General features: G+C 34.4%; 3 protein-coding genes and 1 pseudogene across 5 annotated transcripts; 1 reads left to right on the top strand and 3 right to left on the bottom strand.

Moving 5' to 3' along the window:
• Positions 1-459: 459 nt before the first annotated feature.
• LOC147489494 (CBL-interacting serine/threonine-protein kinase 8-like) lies at positions 460-6658 on the bottom strand (annotated as a pseudogene).
• Positions 6659-9063: 2405 nt separating this feature from the next.
• Positions 9064-10815, top strand: LOC147489493 (ER-based factor for assembly of V-ATPase). The gene is made up of 4 exons (XM_086569863.1): positions 9064-9475; positions 9542-9680; positions 10209-10294; positions 10429-10815. The coding sequence occupies exons 1-4, from the start codon at positions 9200-9202 to the stop codon at positions 10555-10557; spliced, it is 630 nt and encodes a 209-aa protein (XP_086425989.1). The 5' UTR covers positions 9064-9199; the 3' UTR covers positions 10558-10815.
• A 183-nt stretch (positions 10816-10998) lies between these two features.
• Positions 10999-16098, bottom strand: LOC147489492 (uncharacterized). Of its 3 annotated transcripts, none has more exons than XM_086569860.1 (6): positions 15968-16098; positions 14898-15247; positions 13873-13944; positions 13371-13478; positions 12740-13017; positions 10999-11761 (listed from the first exon to the last, which is right to left on the bottom strand). In XM_086569860.1, the coding sequence occupies exons 2-5, from the start codon at positions 15231-15233 to the stop codon at positions 12757-12759; spliced, it is 777 nt and encodes a 258-aa protein (XP_086425986.1). In that variant the 5' UTR covers positions 15234-15247; positions 15968-16098; the 3' UTR covers positions 10999-11761; positions 12740-12756. The 3 variants fall into 3 exon arrangements, with proteins under 3 accessions (XP_086425986.1, XP_086425987.1, XP_086425988.1); XM_086569861.1 differs by having other exon boundaries at positions 10999-11735; XM_086569862.1 differs by having other exon boundaries at positions 10999-11714.
• A 3140-nt stretch (positions 16099-19238) lies between these two features.
• Positions 19239-20823, bottom strand: LOC147489491 (zinc finger (C2H2 type) family protein). Its single transcript, XM_086569859.1, has one exon. The coding sequence runs from the start codon at positions 20623-20625 to the stop codon at positions 19459-19461; it is 1167 nt and encodes a 388-aa protein (XP_086425985.1). The 5' UTR covers positions 20626-20823; the 3' UTR covers positions 19239-19458.
• Positions 20824-22618: the final 1795 nt, after the last annotated feature.

Raw genomic sequence — 22618 nt, 5'->3', positions numbered from 1 at the left:
TGAAGCTCACAAGCTCTTGCTTTGTGCTCCTTGTGTTCCTTGCAGAAGCTCTGAACGGTTTTTTAGAAGTCACCTTTTTTTTTTTTTAGTGTTTCTCTCTCACTTTCCACTAGAATCTCTGCGCTGTGTTAGTGAAAATAATGAGCGCGAGAATGGAAAAAAATGAGCGCAATAGTGAAAAGGCAGTGAGGACGAAAATGAAAAGCCAGCCCACCACCTAAGCGACGAGTTCCAGAACTACCTTTACCGTCGTGTATTTACTACACCAAAATCCGTCCCCTATTTTAGGTTAGATCAGTATACGACGACCTTATGCCATATACGACGGTTTTTGCAGTCCTAAATTAAAGACGGTCATGACAGTCCTAAGCTAGTGTCGTTTTTCATCAATTCTGGTGTAGTGATTGCTCAAGGACATTATTACTATGTGTGTCACTGGAAACTAACATAATCATGGTTTCATACTTGCATGATATAATTTGGAGATTGATGATGCTCATACTGTTCATGAAATACTGAAAAGTGTCATATCAACAATGTATAATTAAAAAATAAAATACCAGATCCAATAAGAAAATTATAATCAGCATGAATGGATAGTAAAATAGATAATAAGGTCTCCGTACATCATCTATACTCCATCTCACTTCTCATTTAGAGAAATTGGAAATTCTGTACTAATTCATTTACATTTCTAGTCCATATTTCCTCATTTAACTTACTTTATTTTCTCTAGCTGACAATACAAATAAGTTTTTTGAACAGCCCAACACTTAGTTCCATGAAGCAGTATTCTTGTAGTGAACAGTTCGATAAAAGGAAAATAATTGTAAGCAGAAACAAAAAAAATATGAATGTAAGTCACCTTTTTGTATAAGGTTGGAAGGTTGATCTATCATATCAAATGGGAGGTATCCAGCCATTATGACATAGAGGATGACTCCACAAGACCAGATATCAGCGGCAGAACCATTATAACCTTGATGCCTGAGAATCTGATAGGCCAAGCTTCACAGCTTAAGAGCTATCACGTAATTGACTCCACAAGTATTGAATGTTGAACCATATACCAGTAAGTTAACAATATAAAATCTTTCCAACATCTTAATTGTGTATAAACATAAATGTACCTCAGGAGCGACATAATTTGGGGTTCCACATGTTGTATGAAAATGTCCCACTCCCTGCATATAAATATAAATAAAAACATTAATTCCACAAAATGCACAATTAAAAAGTGAAGCCTCGGTTTGCATCTGTAAGGAGTCCTACTATCTTTACCCCTGCCTAATGCACAAGAAAAGGAAATGCAACTTACTTGTTAGGGCAACGCACTTAATCCAAAATCAGAAATCTTCAAGTTTCCTTAAGAATCAATTAGAAGGTTTTCAGGCTATACAATATGATGAAAGCAAATAAATACAATTAGAAGCAATATATTATGAACTCAAGTGTCGTATAGAAAGAATGCATCACACCTTCCAATCTCTGTGATATAGTGATACACACCCTTACTATGGCAATAATCAACAACATCTATAAGCTGTTGAAAGTACCACCTAGATTCATTCTCACTAAGCCTTCCTTGGTGAACCTGAAGACCGAAAAATGAACAAAGAAAGAAAAACAGTAACAAATAAAATAGCCATGTTCATAAAGTCTTACTATTTTATCAAATAATTCTCCCCCTGTGACGAATTCCAAAACAATGTAAAACTTTGTCCGACTCGCCAAAACCTAAAGAAATATAACAAGTCTATTGAAAGTGACAACGCCAGAAAACTTTAACAAAAAAGTAAGTGGTCATAAGATAAAGGTCCCATTACCTCGTGGAGCCTTACTATATTAGGATGCCTGACAATCTTCATATTAGGATACCTGACCTAAATTGTAGTATCAGTCGAGACAAACAACGATGGTAATTAGACAATGAACAAATTAATTTACGAAATGGGTAGTGGAAATCGTTTCTGAGTTAGTGCGAGGTGAAGAGAGGGCAATATACACGAAGAGATAGTGGAGAGGCGAGATAGTTGGGATTAGAACGGCAGTTGCCATTGTGAGTTCGTGCTAGTCATGAGAAAGTACTCTACAGCGGGACTTCTATTTTTTTGGGACTTCTATTTTTTTGGGATTTCTGTTTTATTTGCAAAATTCATTCCGAGATATTTGGTATAATAGCAATTATATCATTTGAGTGCCGAGATATTTGGTTTAATATCATTATATCAGTTTAGTATGAGATAAATTAAATTTCCTATTATATCAGTTCCACAATGGTGAGATAAATGAAATTTCTTATTATATCAGTTCCATACCACCATTGGTAAAATCCATATATTTTATCTCGGTTAAGTAAGAGGTGAGATAACAGATTAATACTCAGAGTTAGTACTTAAGTTATGGGACATATTATCTCATTTACAGGACATATTATCTCTCTTATCAACAGAACCGAGATAAGACTAATTTTAGAACCGAGATAAAAACCCTTTTTTTTAGTAGTGTCAATGTAGTTGTATCAAGTTTCTAATTTCCCGTTAATTATTCATTAAGGTTAATTCAGTGTAATTGCATATAGTTTTCAATGTTTCGTTAATTACTCTTTGAGATTAGTTCATTGCATTTGCATCCAGGTTCCAATTTCTTGTTAATTATTCTTTGAGGTTAGTTCAATAGATCTGCATCCAGTTTTTATTTCTCATTAATTATTTTTCGAGATTAGTTCGCATCTAGCTTCCAATTTTTGGTTATTTATGCTTTGAGGGTAGTTCGATGCAGTTACATCTGGTTTCCGATTTCTAGTTAACTATTCTTTGAGGTTATTTTAATACATTTGCATCTAGTTTTTTATTTTCTGTTAAATATTCATCAAGGATATTGCATCCAATTTCTGATTTCCTGACCTATTAGTTAATCTATGATTTTAGTATAATGCAGTTGCATCCAGTTTCCAATTTTCTGTTAATTATTGTTTGAGGTTAGTTCAATGCAGTTACATCCAATTTCCGATTTTTCGTTAATTGGTTAGTTCAATGCATTTGCAGCAAGTTTTCGATTTCTCATTAATTATTTTTTGAGGTTTGTTCAATGCAGTTGTATCAAATTTATGATTTCCCGTTAATTATTCATTCATTGAGGTTATATTAGTTCATTGCAGTTGCATCCATTTTTCGATGTTTTGTTAATTAGTTTTTAGATTAGTTCATTGCATTTGCATCCAATTTTCGATTTCTCATTAATAACTCTTTAAGGTTAGTTCAATACATCTGCATCTAGTTTATGATTTCTGATTATTTATGTTTTGAGGTTAGTTCGATGTAATTTCATCCAGTTTTTTATTTCTCATTAACTATTCTTTGAGGTTATTTTAATGCATTTTCATCTAGTTTCTGGTTTTCCGCCAATTATTCTATGAGGTTAGTTCAATAAAGTTGCATTCGGTTTTTGATTTCTTGTTAATTCTTTTTTGAGGTTAGTTCAATGCATTTGCATCCAGTTTCCGATTCCCCATTAATTATTATTTGAAGTTTGTTTGATGCATTTTTACAAACCGTTTCCGATTTCCCTTTAAATAATTTTCAAGGATTTGCATCATATCCAATTTCTAATTTCTCGTTAGTTATTATCTGACATTAGTTTAATATAGTTGCAGCAATTTCCGATTTCTACTTAATTACTTTTTGAGTTTAGTTTATCGTATATGCATAAAGTTTCCTATTTCCCGTTAATTACTCTTTGAGCTCAATTAAATTTATTTGAATCCAGTTTTTTATTTCTTTTTAATTATCCAATGTGGTGTGTAATACCAACTTTCTACTGATCCATCTGTAGCGTCCTTAATTGCAAACATGACATAAAAATAAATTATGCTTGATTTACTATATGAGATCATCAAAGATTATTCAGTTCCCGATTTCCTGTTAATTATTATTTAAATTATACCTGACTCACTATGTGGGATCTTTGAAGATTATCTATGAACGGGTCCTGTCATATTAATTATTCTGAAAAATATATGCAACTATATATGCAAAAATATTATATACAAATATTGTATTGATCACCCATCCAAATTTCTTATAACATGAAAACCTCACGTACTCTCTATTAAAAAAAAATAACTCGCAATTGATAAAACCCTTCAACTTCATTTTGTTGTTTAATAATAGAAGTTTGATTGAAATTTTGTGAGATTGTCTAATAAGACGAAGTTAATATTGAAGCTACTTGAATAGTAAGGTGTTCCCAATCATAAGAAAAAAGATAAGATAAACACCGTTTTAAATACAAAACTATACTTATCGAGACATTCCCACAACATATAACACAACTATATTTTGATGTTAGTTCAATGTATTTGCATCAAGTTTCTGATTTTCTGTTATTTATTTTTTGAGGTTAGTTCAATACAGTTGCATCTAGTTTTCGATTTCTTGTTAATTATTCTTTGCAGTTAGTACAATGCATTTGCATCCAATTTCCAATTTCCAATTTCCTGTTAATTGTTCTTCAAGGTCAGTTCAACGCATTTGCATTCAGTTTTCGATTTTCCGTTAATCATTCTTTGAGATTAATTTAATACATTTGCATTCAGCTTCCGATTTCTCGTTTATTATTCGATGAGGTTGCATTTACATCTAGTTTCTGATTTCTCATTAATTATTGTTTGAGGTTAGTTCAATGAATTTGTATCCAGTTTCCGATTTTCCGTTAATTATTTCTTGAGGTTAGTTCAATGTTTTGCATCCAATTTATTTTTTGAAATTAGTTCAGTGTAGTTGCATCTAGTTTCCGATTTCTTGTTAACTATTTTTTAAGATTAGTTTCTTGCATTTGCATCATGTTTCCAATTTATAGTTAATTTTTTTTTTAGGTTAGTTCAATACAGTTGCATCCAGTTTCCGATTTCCTTTTAATTTAATCTCTGAGGGTTAGTTCAATGCATTTGCATCCAGTTTCCGATTTCCCAACAATTATTTTTTTTATGTTAGTTCGATGTATTTGCATCCAAGTTTTGATTTCCCGTTAATTATTCTTTGAGGTTAGTTTAATGCAGTTGTATACATATTCCAATTGTTTATTAATTACTTTTTAAGATTAGTTTAATAATTGTATGTGCATCTAATTTTCGATTTTCTGTTAAATATTATTTGAGATTGGTTCGATGCATTTGCATCTAGTTTTCTGTTTCCCGTTAATTATTTTTAGATGTTAGTTTCATGCAGTATTATATATATTTTTAAATATTTATCATTATTGGTTTGCCGGGTTTTTTAATATCTTTTGTGATGTTGTTTTTTTTATAATTTAATTTTCCACATGTAATTTGTTTTGGTTTGGTATATAATTTATTTAATCCCAACGTCCACTTTAACTAAATCAATAGTTATATAATATATTTAAGCCAACGTCCGCTTTAATTGAATCTCGTTATTCCGCTAAAATTGGAAATTATAAAATTTAGAATTATTGTGGCCGGAATTGTAGTTTTTGAAATCCTTAACTATGACTAAATGTCTAAATCCCATAGTGGATGACACATCAAATTGATCCAACTTTATTTGTTAAGCCCATATATATAGTGCATACAATACAGTTTTATTTGTTTTGGGTGTACACCCGTAATGTTACTTATTTTATGATTAGTTTTTTTCTTTTTTCTTTTTTTCTAGTCACATGTGTGGTTAACAAATGCATAAAGTAAATGTTCAAGCAACTCAATTTATTTTTTTCCTTTGTTCTTTCATAGTTTCATTGTCAATTTCTAGAAATAAACTTTGTTATGTTAAACTTCACCTGAGATTAGTGTGGAAACTATTCTTTGTCGTATAAGAGTTTTAGGAAAATCGTTTTTGGTTGAAACTATTGTTTTTAGCAATTTAGTTTTTTGTATTTTTTTTCCCCCGTAGTTAGCTATATTGTTTAGGAAAAGTTGGAGACTTTGTGAAACTTTAAATGGGATTGGTTTTTTATTTATATCTTATTTTTTCGTAATTAGTAATAGAGTTTAGAAAAAACTAGAGTCTCTGTGAAGTGTTAAAAAAAATAGATTGGTGAGGGTATAGCTATAATATATATATATATAAGAATTTGGAATTCCTTTTTTTTTTTTTCGTAATTATAGAGTTTACAAAAAAAAATTGAGACTATATGAAACCTTGAAAAATAGAGGGTATAGCTATAAGAGGTCAGATCTTCTCCACCCGGGTGTAAATCCCGCCCCCTACACCTCACAACGAAAGCATGACATGTGGACACATATTTAACAGCCCCAAAAGTAGAAACTTAACGGAGAAAAAAAAAAGGGAAAAACTCTCACTGCTAACCTGCGATCTTTCAATAGAACTTAGTTCTTTTATTGGTCTTTTCCTTGGAGATAATTGCACTGCTTTTCACCGGCTCAGTATCTACTTTATTAGAAAACTCTCCTTCTTCCTCTTTTGAAAACTCTTCGACCACCTTTTTTTGTTCTTCTTCTTCCTCAGATCGAATGTTCTTCTACCACCTTTTCTTGTTCTAATTCTTCTTCAGAAAACTCTTCTACCACCTTTTCTTCTTCTTCTTCTTCCTCGAAATACTCTTCTCCTTCAGAAAATTCTTCTTCCTCACAGTCTTCTACTTCTTGGGCCACGGAGTGGCCCCATTCATCCTCCATATAAGTGTCTGATATGCCAATAAAACACTTTCATTTCATTATCAAGATGGTAAGAACCTAACTTTGAACGGAAAAAATGAAATCAGTGATTTGCAAAAATAAATGCAAGTTACTTTCACTGGATAACTAAACGCAACACCAAGCGGGAATAACTATACACAACATAAATCAGCTCATAACGCTGTTACATTTTCACAACCAATGATAAACCATACCAACTCAAACCAATAAGCAGTTGACTACTACCAAGCGAAACAACAACGACAAACATGACTGCACGAACTACTCGATCAAAGGAAAACATCGCAAGGTTGATATTACTAAATGAACCAAAGTTAGCTAATAAGTAAACCATGCCAACTCAAATCCAAACACCCGAACTATCATCTAATATGCACAACTGCAATTCAAAAAGAAACAACAACTCCGTTTCCATTAACGACACATTGACAATACTACTAATTCAAACGAAAAATAGTTCACATGCTAAACATTACTAAACAATCACATTATATTCAATACCAAAAAAAACTCATACCCAAGTCAGCTTCTGAGTCACCAACACTTCCCTCAATCCTTATAGTATCCCGATAAATCCAATCCTCATAGTAGAGTTTTATCTTCGTTCATGCTTTATTTTCTCTCATCGAAACTGGATTGGGATTTCCCTTTTAATTGCAATCATGAAGTCTTTTTAGACTTTACAGCAAACCTGTGCGACAAATCAAGATCGTATGTAGTAGACTAATTACCTTGAATGAGACAACTTGTAGTGTTTTTGAACTACGATTAAGTGAATTAGCTATATGATTTTTGTGCTTAACTTCAATGGGAGGCAAGGCATATTGCAGTCACTGGCCATTAAATGAGTTTTTTACAATGTCTTGTTCAAGATTGAAATATATTATTTCATTAGAAACTAGAAAAAGAAGATGAGATTTTAGAAAGAGAGATAAAGTCGGATTATGGCGGGAGAGAACGATTCATTACTTTCTTGTATTTTAGTGACTCTGTTTGTTTCCTATTTTTTGGGACGTTAAGTATGTATCCACATGTCATGTTTTCTCTATAAGGTGGAGTGGGGTGGGATTTACACCCGGGCGGAGAAGATCCGGCCTCTACCTATAATATATAGTTTTTCTAGCTTTCCCCCAAGATCACACCACATCCAAGTCAACTGTTATCTTTTGGTCAATGCATGTAAAAAGACTTCATTGCCCTTTGTCATTTTAATAGTTTTCTAGCTTTACCCCCCCCGGAACTTAAAGTTAATTAGTTTTATCCCCCCAGTTCTTTCATCTAGAGGTTTACCCCCCAGAACTTAGGTCAATTAGCTTTACCCCCTAGTTCTTTCATTCAGAGGTTTACCCCCCCAAGACCCACAACACATCCAAGTTAATTGAGTTTGACTGTAGTATTTTTGGTCAATAGAAATGAAAAGACTCTAATGCCCTTTTTTAGGTATAATTACATAAATATCCTGTGACTTTGGCAAATACAAAATTCAAATTCAAATCATCTAGGACACATGTCACGATCTTGTGAACTATATCCGACGGCTATACATCATCACTACCATCTAGGGGTGCAAACGGATAGGTTTGGATTCGGATATGGCTGTATCCGAATCCGAATCCGAAAATTTATACCGATATCCGAACCCGTATCCGAATCCGACGAAGATTAAAAAATTTATCCGAATCCGATTTCGGATATCTGAATCGGATATCGGATAATATCCGATCCGAAAATTAAAATTAATTAAAATTTTATTTGCTTTGAATAATTTATTTTACCACTATAAAAACTAGTATAAATATATATATATATATATTTATCATTTATTATTATTATTCTGTTATTACAATTTTATATTATTAGTTTATGATTTTATATAATATTTTATACAATAAAAAATAAAAAAATAAATTATATATTTTATATATTTTGTTATATTTTGTTATATACCAATCCTTATCAAATGACATCCACACCCTTAGAGTGGTGTATGATTGTCGGATAGAGTTCACAAGATCATGACATGTGTCCTAGATGATTTGAATTTGAATTTTGTATTTGCCAAAGTCACAGGATATTTATGTAATTATACCTAAAAAAGGGCATTAGAGTCTTTTCATTTGTATTGACCAAAAACACTAACTTAGTTAACTTGGATGTATTGTGGTCTTGGGAGGAGTAAACCTCTAAATGAAATAACTATGGGGGTAAAGCTAATTGACCTAAGTTCCTAGAAAAACCCTACAGATGAAAAGAACGGGGATAAAAAGCTAGAAAACTATAAAAAAGGACAAAGTGGCAATGAAGTCTTTTTTTACGTGTATTGACAAAAATTGAGTTGACTGATGATGATGTCTTTCTTAGGGGGGTTAAACCTCTAGATGAAAGAACTGGGATAAAGCTAATTAGCGTAAGTTCTGGGTGGGTAAATCTAGAAAACTGTAATATATATCAAACGATATAGATCCGTCAGCCAAACATTTATTTCTTTTAGTTCAATAAACCAGAAAAAATAAAAATAAAATGAGCGAAGGCGAAAATTCAAATTTAAATTCGAGTGGATTACTCATTGCAAACAACGAAACAATCCGTTCATTCCTTCTTAAATCAATAATTCAAGATTCAAATCTCAATCAACAACACCATCAAATAGCTTTAAATCTCTCTTCTCAAAACAACGTTCCGTATAAACTAATCAGAAATCTCTGGACCGTTTCTTCTCCTTCTAGAAGACCTAAACTTATTCATCTCTTTAATGATTCAGAATTTGTTTTAACGAGCCCAAAACCGAGAGAAAAGGTAACTTAATTTGTTTTATTTATTTATTAATGATTTGTTTATTTATGATTTTTTTTTTTTTTTTAGAGTGCAGAATTGAAAGAGAGATTGAGAAAGCTATCGGAATTGGCGGAGAGGAGAGAATATAATGAGCTTGTGAAAGATATTACTCCTAGAAAACCTACTTCTGACCCTTTCTCATCTTATACAGATCAGCTACGGTTTGGTAAGAATCTCGTTTCCTTCAGTGGATTTTGCTTTTAATATTTGATTATTATTACTATTATTATTATTGGTATAGCGCGATTTTGACTATAGTAGCTGGCTTACCATGGTTTAAAATGGAAGAGGAATTAATATGTTGGGTACTGCTGTCGCATAGTAGGTGATATGGTAGAAGATTCATGGTTCGAAGGTTCTAGAACAATGTGCCATTCACCATAAACACGACATTCTTACTGTAGCTCTGCTGCATCCTCCCAACCCACTTTTACAAATTGTAACAAATAGAAACAATAGTATGTTTGGTTGCCACCTACAATGACAACAACAGCAAAAGTAATACTCACTGTCTTATTTCTCTTGGAGCTGTGTTTTGCACTATTTGGTTAAAGTGCGCGAAGTCTTCCGCCGTATGGAGAGATAGTTTTTCAGTTTTACACTTTTACTTGCATGCTTGATATCATTATAGCATCTCTACATCAGCTTTTTAATTTTGGATGCACTGAAGGGAGGCAATCTTAATCTATTACAGGTATGCATGTTATTGTTACGATGTTTACGGGCTATTTGATCGGCTATGCTGCATTCAGAGCTTTGTTCAATCATAGTGCTGCAATGGTACTTAACTGAACTCTTGTATCCATTGAGTAACCATTTTTGCCTTGCAATACGTGTTAGGTACTTTTTATAGCTTTTTTACAATAATTCTTAGAGTTCTTAGATTTATTGAATTCTTATCTTGATTCTTTTAGAATGCTGCTGGAGGCATCCTTGGATTGATTCTTAGCATGCTCGTGGAGACACTTTTATTTATTATTAAAGCCTCCAGTGAAGATTTGACATCGTCGTCATCCACTTCGGTGCTGAAGAAACAGCAATAAAAAGTTGTTCTTATGAGGTCTGTCTCCCGAAAGCTTCTCAGTAATTTTTTTAAAATATGTGAATGTGTTGTTGTAGTTCCTACTCCAAGCTGGCACGTGGAATATGGTGTCTTTATACACTGACTCTTCTAAAATGGCCTGACAATTTTTGGCGTCAGCTATATTCATAGGTCTTCTTGAAAACTGCAGCTGTATAAATGTAATAAGCTAACCACAAGCTTTACTGTTTTATTTTATATATTTTTCTTTATGTTTTAATTTGTGAAGGCCCTTGGGATATCTTGCATAAGTAGAAGAATTTGAACAAAACATATAATCTTTTTTGTTGAGATTATATTAATGTCAAGATAAACTTAGAGCTGCGTAGCTGACAACCATAATCCTCCATCTTTCTCCTTTCAATCAGGCTTTATTTGTAAATTTTTTTATTCTAAGTTGGTATATGTAGGAGGTAATTTATATATATACAAAGAAAGAGAACAAAATAGATGTGTAGGATGGGATATCCTACATTACAAATCCAAGAAAAACAGCAAAAAGTACAACTGTGGACACTCCATCAATGTCCCATTAAAAATAACAGAATTTCCAAACAGTGTATTCCACCACCAGTCCTAAATCTTCAAACAAAGAAATATCAGCCATTGAGTAAAATGATTATTTCGTTCATCGATACTGATGTCATCAAGATTTCTTCTATTTATCTTCAGCCCTACATGATGTTGAAGGGTATGATGCTCCACAATCTTCTCCCTGAGAGCCTTCAGAGGAATGAACTCCCTGGATTCAGGAAACTAATAGCTCGTTCACCAACAGGAATACTAACAGTGTAACAGTGAATGAGAGCGCCTTTCTTGTCCTTTCTTCTTCCGAGTGTCAGTAAATAAGGAATAAGAGTGCTCATCTCTCTCCCTTGTTTTTCACTTCTTTTAGGGCTAAAAGAGTTTAATCCCAATTTTTTTGCTTTGACATGTATTCTTGTATCCAAATGAATATCGGTGTGTCCACCATGGCGTGTGTCAGTACCGATGTTTCATAGGACTTGTATCTTTTTGTGAGACTTAGTGTAATTATTTAGGTCACAGCAGCAAGTACTGCTGTTCAAAATGTGGGCTGTGACCAGTTACCACTCTATAAAATTTGTGAGCATCAGTTGCCTGCATATTAGAATTCGAAACCTGCCATTACTTGCCTTAGTCACCACCTGAATAAAAATTAAAAGAGGAAATAAACAAAAGAAAAATAAGCTGTCCCAGTCACTTTATTTACAATTTTGTTTTTTCGTTTGTGAACAAAATAAAAATATCATTGGTTGTAGATACAGATTTATGTGTAGGGAGAAAAAAAAGCAATATTATGCAAACCTGGTGGAAAGAGATTGTGAACAATTAGCATGTCGTGATCTAAATTTTTTATGCACAATTTTGTTAATGTTGAAGTTCACATTCTCGAAAAGTGCTCGTTGTGAACTTTTAAATGGTACTCATGTTTAAAACAAATTATGAGAAAAAAGGTTGTTCTTTCTCAATACGTAGGCGTGGAAGCAGTATGGTACATCGACTATCTAGTACCTATAGACATCCTTCAAAATTATGTTCATAAATCTTGATGGGAGCATAAAGACAGAGTTATTGAATTTCGTTATATATCTGTAGTTACTAATACTATATTGGACTAAGCACTAGCTTGAAGGTGTGTGGTGTTGATCCTTTCCTGGCAGCTTGATATGCATCACATTGCACATAAGTAATTGGTAATTAAAAGGCAAAGAGAAAAGCTCATGTGTCGTAGACAGATACTGAATACTTATCTATTGGTCGCAGATGACATCCCTAAGTAGATTTCTATTGGTATTGGCTATTTAGAGGGACATGGTATCTGTTGATTGTGCTTGAGTAGGGAACAGAAAAATAGAATGATAGAGACTTGGAGCTGTCCTATGTCAATTAGAATGATTTGCGTTGTGCAGTTTTTCTCTTCAACAAAGTGGTTTCTTTGGAATGGGATTTTTCTCTTAATGATAGTTGATGTTCATTATGCTGATGGTCAGTTGTGGTTCAGGCCGTTTAAGGTGACAAATGTTTCTAATACTCCTCCCCCACCCCTCAAAATAACATAGCAAACTTAATTGATGTTATATAACTGAACAGATAGGAAAACCTTAAAATGATATGAAACACACCACAAGAAGGTTCATCATCAATTTATTGTCAAAATGTTGACTTCCTTGCCCATTCTACTCCCACGTGAGATGGAGCTCAATGTTTTCAGCTTCCTATTCTGTTGAGAGCTTGGAGCACTCCAAGCACTTTTGAACAGATTTTGTATTTTCTCCTTTGCAGTAATGCTTATTATCCTTGAATCACTTTTCTTTATTTCTTCCTTGTTCGTATTTATACCTTCAGACGAGGACTTGCTTCGCCGGCCAAGTTGCGGAGATTTAGGGTGTGTTACTGGGACCTACAGATATATTTTAGAAAGAACAACTGAAAAATGTTAACCGGAAGTTTAAACACACGAGAACATATATTAGAATAATAACAACTGGACTTAGGCTTTAATTTTTGTATGGTGATTGGAGAGCATAGTGTCTATATTAAAAGTGAGGATAGCAACTTTTTTTACTAGAATACTAGGATAGCATATTGTTGCTTCCATACAACTAGTGAACGAAATGACCTGATTTCTGAACGAAATGATTGGAACAACACAAAGGAAGATGGGTATACGAACTAGTGTTAGTAAAAGTTTTGGTCCAGGATCATAGACTTATAATTTTACCGGTCAGGAAGAAATCCATTTATTCTTTTTACCTTCTTCAGTTCAGTCTTGGGAGGGGGGTCCTTTCTGTGGTAAAAGCTTGGGAGTGGTGAAGCTTTAAAAGTAGAACACTTCTTGAGCTTATCTGTTTCCTCTGCATCCTGTTTTTGAAATAACAAATTTAGAAAGCTGTTTTTGAGCAAATAACAATGGTATCAAACAGCAACAACACACATAATCCAAGTATAAATATATCAATATTAATGACAGTTTTATCTATTAAACAAAGAATTAGGGCTAGTGCTAGTTATTTTGTAGCCTTATAGGTTCATCTGTTCTTCCATCCTTTACTTTTAACAAAATAATATACTTGGTATAAATGTCAGTGAAAGCACTTTTCTCTTAGATCCTGATTGTCACAAAAGATAGAGGGTTCCTTGCCATATTAGACCTATCTCTTGACATAATGGAGTAGTACCAGACTAGCAGTTATAGGCATTAGCAATTTTAGTTTGCATATGCAAAATAAGGTGCTTGGAATGCTTAAAATTGTACCTGGGCATTGACTTGTACTTTTTTGCTTTCAATGTCCTTCCATCGAACCTTGTCCTTTAATTTGGTCCCATTCTGCAGTTAAGATATGATAAGCATGTGGTTTTTTGTTGCTGTTGCTGTAGTCGTTTGTAAACGAGGCAGCATAAAATCATGTTTGTTCTAACTTAATTACAGTACTCATCATTGAATTTGGCAATTGAACAATGAAGAATAAACATTTTCCTTTAATTCAGTACCATATGGCATGTAGGTTATCATTATTAACTTATTATTATTGACTCTGATTATATGAGTATAAGAGAGAGAATCGTGTTCATTGGTTAATTATATTTACAGCTCTCATTGGAGGTGATTGTAGGAAGTGGTTTAAGCATATGAGTAGCTCAGATTGTTTCGTGGAAGTGCTATTTCTAGCAAGTGTAGGTCTTGAATGAACACTTGGTCCACGTCTCGGCTCTAAGCTTGGCGTATACCTAGTTGAGTTTTCAGTGTCAACCCTGCGTCATTTTTAACTCTTTGTCAATTCCAGCAGTATATTCACTTCCTCATACTTCGTGTTGAAAACTTAAACTTATAGAAGGAGCTGCACGTATATTAATATGTCCTTGAAATGCCAAACACGGTAAAATTAGTAGATAATGTTGTATTTCAGAAACTGCTTTGATTATATAGCTTGTTTTAAACCTTGGTGTCGTGTAAACTTGAAAAATAAAAAAACACCGAAGTCCGTGAAATAAATATCTTCTTGGGCCATTGTATAAATACTTATGTCATATTATAACTTAGCTGAACCATATATCTTTGTGTATATTTCTTTTAGGATTTTTTAGTATTACCCCCCTACTAGATGAGCCAATTATGATTTCCCCATCTAGTTGGGGGAAATCCTAATTGGCTCATCTAGTAGGGGGGTAATACTAGTTAACCCTTTCTTTTATTGCAAGTAAGATTGATGCTGACCTCAAGTTTAAGCTGACTGATTTCGACAATTTGGATTTGGATTCTGTCAGCTGCAATGAACCAACCTGTCTGTCTCTAACCATTCTTTTTTCAGTTGCCAAAGAGAAGGGCTGAAGAATTGTTGGAGTGAGCGTGTGTTTTTGCTTTGGTATGGTCTTCGGTTTCTTCGATAAACCTTCATTTGTTTTCTCTGTTTCTTCTACTTTTCCAGACTCAGCATGTTGGTCCTCAAAATTACTTTCTCCCTTATTGTCTTTTCTTGCCTCCTTGGTCTCCTCTATGAGCTGTTCCTGTTCCAGAAGGGGGGTTTCTCTGTTCTCAAATGTTATTTCAGTGAGGTCTGTGGTTTCTTCTTGATTAGTGAGCTCGAGTTGATCATTCTGTTTCATTTCTTCTTCCATTTCTTGTTGTACACCTGATCAAAGTATGAGAGGAATGTATTACTTTAGGTCCTAGAATGTGAATTATTAATTCGCAGAGATGTGTGAGGAAAGTAAACAGGCAACAACCTGTGTGTCTATGGTTTTTTACTGCAAGATGAATCGATATAGGGTTTAGGTGCTAGAACGTGAAATATGAATTACTAGAGATGTATTAGGAAAGTAAACAAGCAACAACCTCGGTGACTTTTCTCAACCTTAGGGAATATGAAACTAGCGACAAATGCTTGAGGATAAGAGGGAACTGAGAACAACAATAATGTATTTTGATTCATTGTTGTAATATACTTATATGAAAGAATAATTGGTTTTGATCCTCGTGGGAACTGGGAATTCGTTTCTGTGATGTAGGCGAAACAAGTTTACAAGTGAAACAGGACTACCTTCGTGGGAAACCGCTACTTAACCCTGTAACGAGTTTTCATATAATAAGATATAGCCACCTGACTATGTTTTACAGTACCAACAAACTAGAGGACTTTAGTGTTCCATGTAAAGTTGTCAACTGCATCATTTATCATGCACATATGACTGTATAACCTGTTTGCGATGAATTTTCTCAATAAGTGGAATTTGGAATTAAAATCTAGCTTCTAGCTAAAATTTAACGAATGAAAATGGTAATCAACCATCAGAAAAGTTGAAGATATTATTAGAAGAAACGAAAATTTGTAATAACAGTAGTACAAGATCACCTGATGCGCTAGAGGACGTGACACGCTCTCTGATCTGTCTGTTAAGAAAATTCCTGACCAAGGAGAGTTATTTTCGCAATGTACGTCTCCAAAACTCAAGCTTTGTATGAAAACCAACTGATATCCTGTTCATTAAGAGTCTTTTCTAATATATTTTGCAGGCCTTTTTTATAATAATCGAGCTATAGACCCATAGTATAACAACAGACCAATGACTAATATTATTGCAGCTCATTATCAAAATACGCATTATTGCAACTACAAGAAGGTTGTAATAAAGTCTAACAGGTAGAAGTTGAGTATTTTGGTATATAAACTCATAAAATATAAGATGTACTGGATAGACTATGTTCCAAACACTTTGTTTCAAACCAATATTTTGATCTGTGAATATAGTTTGGGTACGTTATAGTATTCCTGTGCTGGTCATACCAGATAGAAACGAATGAAAGAAGTCGGAAGATGTGCCATGTTGTGACATTTTCATCAGAGAAAGGCTCTGTGAGCTATATTTATTCACGTAAGGTGACCTTCTTTGATCATTAGCCTGTTGGACTTGAGTATGATTTCTCGACTATTTCTTGATGGCGTGACAACGAGTTCCAGCCATTTGCTGACGTTTGATATAGAGACCAGTTCATAAGTCCATATTATCTTCTTATCCCCCTTTCAGCCACTTGTTGATTTTAAAACTAGACGACTTTTTTTTTTGGGGTAACAGATGACTTGATGTACTTGTTTGTTTCATGGCCTGCAAATTTTCTGAATTATGTATTCTATTTTGTATGTAACTTGAGAATCTAAATACTGTAGTATACCTTAGAACTCATTCAAACTAAACACAATTGAAAATGAGGGAAACCGACCTACCTGTTACTGCCTATCTTTGACCTCGGGCTCTTGCTTCTGGTCCTTCTCCTCGAATGGCTGCTTCACTGGCCTTGCCAATGGATGGAGGAGCAATATCAAGTGTTGCTCCTTCCCCTAATGTTGCTTGTTCTTGCATGGGCAAAGATAAACCACAGCTTGAATCTTTTAAATCTTCTTACAAGATTGAAACAAGGGATGGATACCCAATGATTTCTTTTGCATCTCAAGATATGACCAAGGCCATTGCTTGTCTCAAAAATACTCTCATCATCAAATTTTTCTTCAAGAAACCTTCCATTGATGAAATTAGGATTTCGGTCAGACAAACTTGGGGATTAAAAAGTGAAGTTATAATCAATGTTATAGATTCCAAGCATATCCTTCTTAAGTTCGCAGATGAGGAAGACGTGGTCAAAGCCTTAGCACGCAAGAATCCTCACATTGAAGGCTGCAGATACAAGATTTCAAGGTGGTCGCATCAATTTGATCCCACGCAAGACTCAGCATTAGCACCAGTTTGGGTTGAATTCTATGATCTTCCTTATCATCTTTTTAACCCTGGGATGCTTATCCCTATTGCTTCGATGATAGGGAAATATCTAACCATTGATCAGGCTACGCTTACCATGTCTACCCCTCTTGTTGCTCGAATTTGTGTTGAAATCGATCTATCCAAACCTCTGCCATCGAAACTCAAAATCACTGATCCAATTTACATGGACTTTTGGCAAGAGGTGGTGTATGATAAACTTCCTAGGTACTGTACTTATTGCTCTTTACAAGGTCATAATGCCAGTGATTGTCGAAAGCTTAATCCAAACGGCTCCGCTACGCGTGGTGAACTGGTGCATGATACTGCTCATATAAATCATGTTGGTCCTTCTACTCATGCTCGCAAGCAAAATAGAATATTGGATAAACAAATGAAGGAGCAGTCTGAGAAGAACAAAAGTTTTTTATCCAACCAAAATGGTGGGGATTTTTTTTATCACTCTAGTGCAGAATTGCAACAAGATGTCAGGAGGGAACATATAATGAATGATAAAACTCCACCCAGCCAAAATCATGTGAATATTGGTGCTAGTTTGGGCGCAGACAAAGTGCTTGATGGCTTGGAGACTCCCTCAAATTGGGCTGCAACTTCGGCTGATGGGCAGAATGGTTTGAAAAATAATCTGGCTGCTGAAATTTATCATGATTCTGAAACTATTCTTGTTGATGATAGTAGTTTTATTGAAGAGACTCGAGTTGGTCATGTATCACAAGGGAAACTCGAGGTAGATCCTAAGAAAGGCACGAGTGTACGTCGACAGAAGAATACATTGTTGGTGACTCAGACTAGTGATCTGCCTCCTGTTGTTTTTCCAATATTTAGTCCAACATATGTGCATGATGGGGGTGGTAATTTGGTATCACCAAGTACTGTCAAAGAGACACACTCCTCTGCTTCAGGAACTCGTGTATCATCAGTTTCTGGAGCTGAAGTGGAAAAGTGGACAAGGTCTTGTTGTGGTGATCTAGAGGAGCAAGAAAGTCTATCTAATGAAAACCTCTTTCTAGAATTGCGGGCTATCAAAAAGGGTGATAAGGAGGCCTTCAGTAAGGCAATAGCCAAAGCAAAAGAAAATAGACTAAGAGCCTATGGTCGCAGCCCCTGAACTTGTAGTTGCTCAGTATGTTACTTTTGTGTACTGAAATAAGTTGTGCTTAGCTCACGCGAATTAAAGGTTCCTGAAAAATGAGAGTTATTCCACTTGTTCTACTCGTTTAATGAAACTGGATTGGGTGTCTTTTCATTTTGAACTATGTTGGTTTCTGTGAGTTTCATACTCAATAAAAGAATGTGATTATGGGTTTGGTGTTCTTCTTTTACAGTCATGAATATCATTTTTGTGATTCACAGAAATATGGTTTATCCCTGGGAAATCTTTAATTTCTGAAATCAAACAGCACATTTATTTTTATGAATGTCTTGAGCTATCTTCTAATTGCACAGCACCTAGACGTCTATGGTCGATTGGTTGTGTACACGAGAGAAGCGGTACTTTAAAGAATCAGGCACTGTAACGACAGTCCTATCCCTTATCGAGTGTCAGTAACACATTTTGCTGAAGCAAAGAACTTGAGCTTGACACAGCTTAATCATTATTTGCGACATCTCAAATCTATAGGCGTGTTTGATATCTGGATAATTTCCGTTCTCTCAAAATCTATGGATGTGTTTCGATTTGCTTCCCACAATCTCATTATGGCCGAAATCTCCTAAAATCCTACTTGGTTCATTTTACTGGATTTTTTTTCCACTCAACGAGCTCTATTCTCACTCAAACTCCTGCTCCCTTTCCCATTGCATTCATTGTTCGGCTTTCAATTCAAGATCCATTAATACAACTCACAAGACTCAAACAATTAAAAAATTACACGAATTCCATATGTTATACATGACATACAGTTGCACAATCACACATTCATGATTCATGACCATCACCGTTCACCACAACACAACCCCTGTCACCAATGAGCGTGACCACTCTAGAGTCCAGACTCAGTACAAGTATGACTTATATTTTTGCTTCTTTTTTAAAACCGAAGTATGTTACAAAATAAAAAAGAAAAAGCACTCACACACTGTACACAATAGCAAAGCAAGGAAGCACAGCTCTAGGATTAAAAACCAAAAGTTCATCTTCCTCCGATCTAAATTGAGTCCCACCATGAGCTCTACCAACAACCGAGTCCAAACTCGATTCATCCGTGTCGACAAGCTCCTGGTCACTACCAATTCGACCAGCCACAACTCGGCAAACCAACATAGCACGTTTCACATTCATGAAAGCAAACTCTTCCTCGAGATCTTCAGGAATCGCCACGTGTGCTTTCCAACTACTCGACATCGTTGATATACCATCAATTTTCCCAGAAAATCCAGAACGTATGATCCCACATACGCTACAGTACTGCAGAGAACATAGACTAGAATTACCATTTTGTCCTAGATTACAAATAAACGTTGAACAGTGAAACCTTAGTAACTCATTTCCATCAGCAATGCATCTTTCTTCTCTTCTTCTTGCATTTACTGCTTTACTTTTCACAAACTCTCTATACTCTTCAAACTTAGCAAGTATTTTCGCACTGTTATGAATTTTCAAGATTCGATGAATTACAGGATTCTTCATTTCTTTATCATTCCAACTAGTCTTGAATATTATTTTCACAATATTTTTTCCTGAATCTCCATCGTATAGCTCAGAAACTGCGTGTTTAACCGATTGGTGGTTTTCGAGAAGTTGAGTTTTGTGGAAAATCTCTCCGCATGTTGGACATGGGAATATATCATTTCTAAGTGGAAAAGATTGGTGATCCATGGAAATATCAGACATGGACAGATTCCTTCGCTTTCGTGACGGAGTAGACGTTCTAGTATCGGCTGGTGTTGGTACTGATACGAGTGATCTTGTGGAGTCTAAAGTGGGTGAAGTAGTAAGTGTTTGGCTTTGAGTTGGGGTTGTAGTGTGGGAGTGTTTATCACTTTTCTTGGATTTGAAAGTGAAGATTTTTTTAAAGTAAGACCAAGAAGAAGAGGAAGTAGAAGTAGAAGAGATTAATGGTTTGTGGAGTTTAGTATGATAAGTAGAAGAAATGGAGTGAGAATCAGGTGTGACTTTTCTTTTCTTTGATGAAGTACGTTCATTGGTAGTAGAGATGAAAAAGCATCCTAAGTGGAAGAAAAGGAGAGTGAACAAAGAGAAGAAAGTGTTGAAGAAGAATGATCTGAAAACAGCCATTCTTAGATGTGATTGAGTTGTGAAAACATTCCCATGTTGCGTATGAAAAAGAATGAAAGATGGAGAGAGAGAGAGATAAAGAAGGATTGGGCTTGTTGGGTGAATGATGAAGAGAGTAGAGAAGAAAAGAAGACACAGCTAGGGAAGAATGGAACGTGGCATAATAAAGTTATGAGTTGTCGGTGGATTGTAGAAGGCAACTTCATTTCTACTCATGCTCAAAACACATTTTGTCGTTATAGACTTATAGCATGGTTACTCGTGAATATATCGTCCTAGTGTCCTACTGGGTTACTGACACACAAGTCAATTCTCGCTGGTCTAGTACTGTACACGAATTTTTCGCCCAAGCATCATGCTACAGTGAACTTGTGAAGTAGGAGTGGATGTGTAGTTAATCGAGAAAAGCTTCGGTACTCAGAGCTCAGGACCGAGGTGCGTCCAAAGCACCTGGACACCACACATTTCTTGTCCACATAAATAATTTCACATATAAATTATCAACAAATAAAAACAAAAAAAACGAAATGTGTGGCGTCGAGGTGCTTTTGACGCACCTCGGTCCTAAGCGCTGGAACCGAAGTCTTTTTCTAGTTAATCTCATCTCAGTTCTCACTCACCGTAAATTTAGAAATGAAGAATTATAATCCAATAGAGTATTTGAAATCTAAATTGGTCTGAAACAGTTGTATACTAGATTTTGGATCCGAGCATGCAGTGTTCTTTTAGATATTTTACTCGCCTAGAACACTTTAAATAAAAAAGAAAAATTAAAATTTCTCGTAGAGATTCCAAAACTAAAATTCCATGTAAACTGCTATGTTTGTGGTAAACTAATAATTCGGTTAGTTCCCTTTTAAATTTGACACTCTAAAAATATGAGAGAAACACATAACATTTGTACATTTAAAGTATTTTCATAACGTCTCATTGGGCATTTGATCAACTTCTTTTATAATAATAGCTAGAGATAGTGCTTATTTGTTATGAACGTATACATAAAATTATATAAGTGAATTATGTACATGAGTAATTTGAAAATACTACTATACAAGTTTGGCACAATGATCCCCGAGTTCTATGTTACCATGAATTCTGTAAAGATTCACTAAGGATTCCCAAACTTCTACATTCGCAAATAACATATTTTCAATGAATTCCATGACCTTTTTCAAACATTTTGTACTTCCCAACATGTTTTTTATACTCAGATAATGCTCTATGGTTGCTCATTGATTCAAACTGTAACATCTCCTCATCAAATAGGACACCACATGCTATAAATATGTGTGCATCAGGTGTTAGTCTTATTTATTTGAACTAATTAAATAGATCGATGGCATCTTCTCCTCACCCATATTTTGTGAGACCCATTGTCATAGTATTTCTAATAACGTTGTTGAGTAGCAATATAACGCTTAGCAACGCATAATAACATTTTAATATTTGGGAAATTTGTTGCGGATAAGAAATAAGTTGTACATTGTCCTAGTGTGCTTATACAATCAACCTAGCTAGTTAAGAGTCCCTTATGATAATTAACCTCCAAAAGTTTTCAACAATAAAAGTCTTCTAAGACAGATTGCATAGTTTTAAAAAAAAAATTACAAATATATGGTAATAAAGTAGGGAAACAGACAAACAAAATATTTATTATTTGTACAGGACATAGATAGAACACTTTATAGGATTGTTTGTTTGTTTAGCAACTCCCACAACGGTATTTAATGGAAATAAAATTGTCGCCATAAAAGAAAACGCCGATTTTGAGTGGTAATGCTCCAACTCCTTAAGTCCATAGATGTGTTTCTTTTAGCATATTCAATTAGCAATCCACCAAAAACGATCAGTTTAATTTCGTTAAAGAAGTCTGAATATTATTGATGAAGTTTTGCAATCAAAGAACGTAAGTAAAACACTGCTTGGAATGATGAACTCTTTGTTTCTTTTCTTCTCTCTTTTATATATAAATAAAAATATATACTAAAAAGTG

This window comes from Coptis chinensis, chromosome 7 (assembly GCF_015680905.1).
Source record: "Coptis chinensis isolate HL-2020 chromosome 7, ASM1568090v1, whole genome shotgun sequence".
NCBI classification, from domain to species: Eukaryota; Viridiplantae; Streptophyta; class Magnoliopsida; order Ranunculales; family Ranunculaceae; genus Coptis; species Coptis chinensis.
The sequence above is the reverse complement of the archived record's forward strand: the minus strand, read 5'-3'. Positions and strand labels throughout refer to the sequence as shown.

Bases quoted from the DNA above. Each gene is read 5' to 3' on its own strand.
- LOC147489493 (XM_086569863.1), top strand. From the start codon at position 9,200: ATGAGCGAAGGCGAAAATTCAAATTTAAATTCGAGTGGATTACTCATT. The intron at 9,476-9,541 runs GTAACTTAATTT...TTTTTTTTTTAG, and splicing joins GCCCAAAACCGAGAGAAAAG to AGTGCAGAATTGAAAGAGAG. The intron at 10,295-10,428 runs GTACTTAACTGA...TGATTCTTTTAG, and splicing joins TCAATCATAGTGCTGCAATG to AATGCTGCTGGAGGCATCCT.
- LOC147489492 (XM_086569860.1), bottom strand. From the start codon at position 15,233: ATGGAAGAAGAAATGAAACAGAATGATCAACTCGAGCTCACTAATCAA. The intron at 13,479-13,872 runs GTACAATTTTAA...TTTCAAAAACAG, and splicing joins AAGTACAAGTCAATGCCCAG to GATGCAGAGGAAACAGATAA. The intron at 13,018-13,370 runs GTAAAAAGAATA...ATATATCTGTAG, and splicing joins CCAAGACTGAACTGAAGAAG to GTCCCAGTAACACACCCTAA.
- LOC147489491 (XM_086569859.1), bottom strand. From the start codon at position 20,625: ATGGCTGTTTTCAGATCATTCTTCTTCAACACTTTCTTCTCTTTGTTC.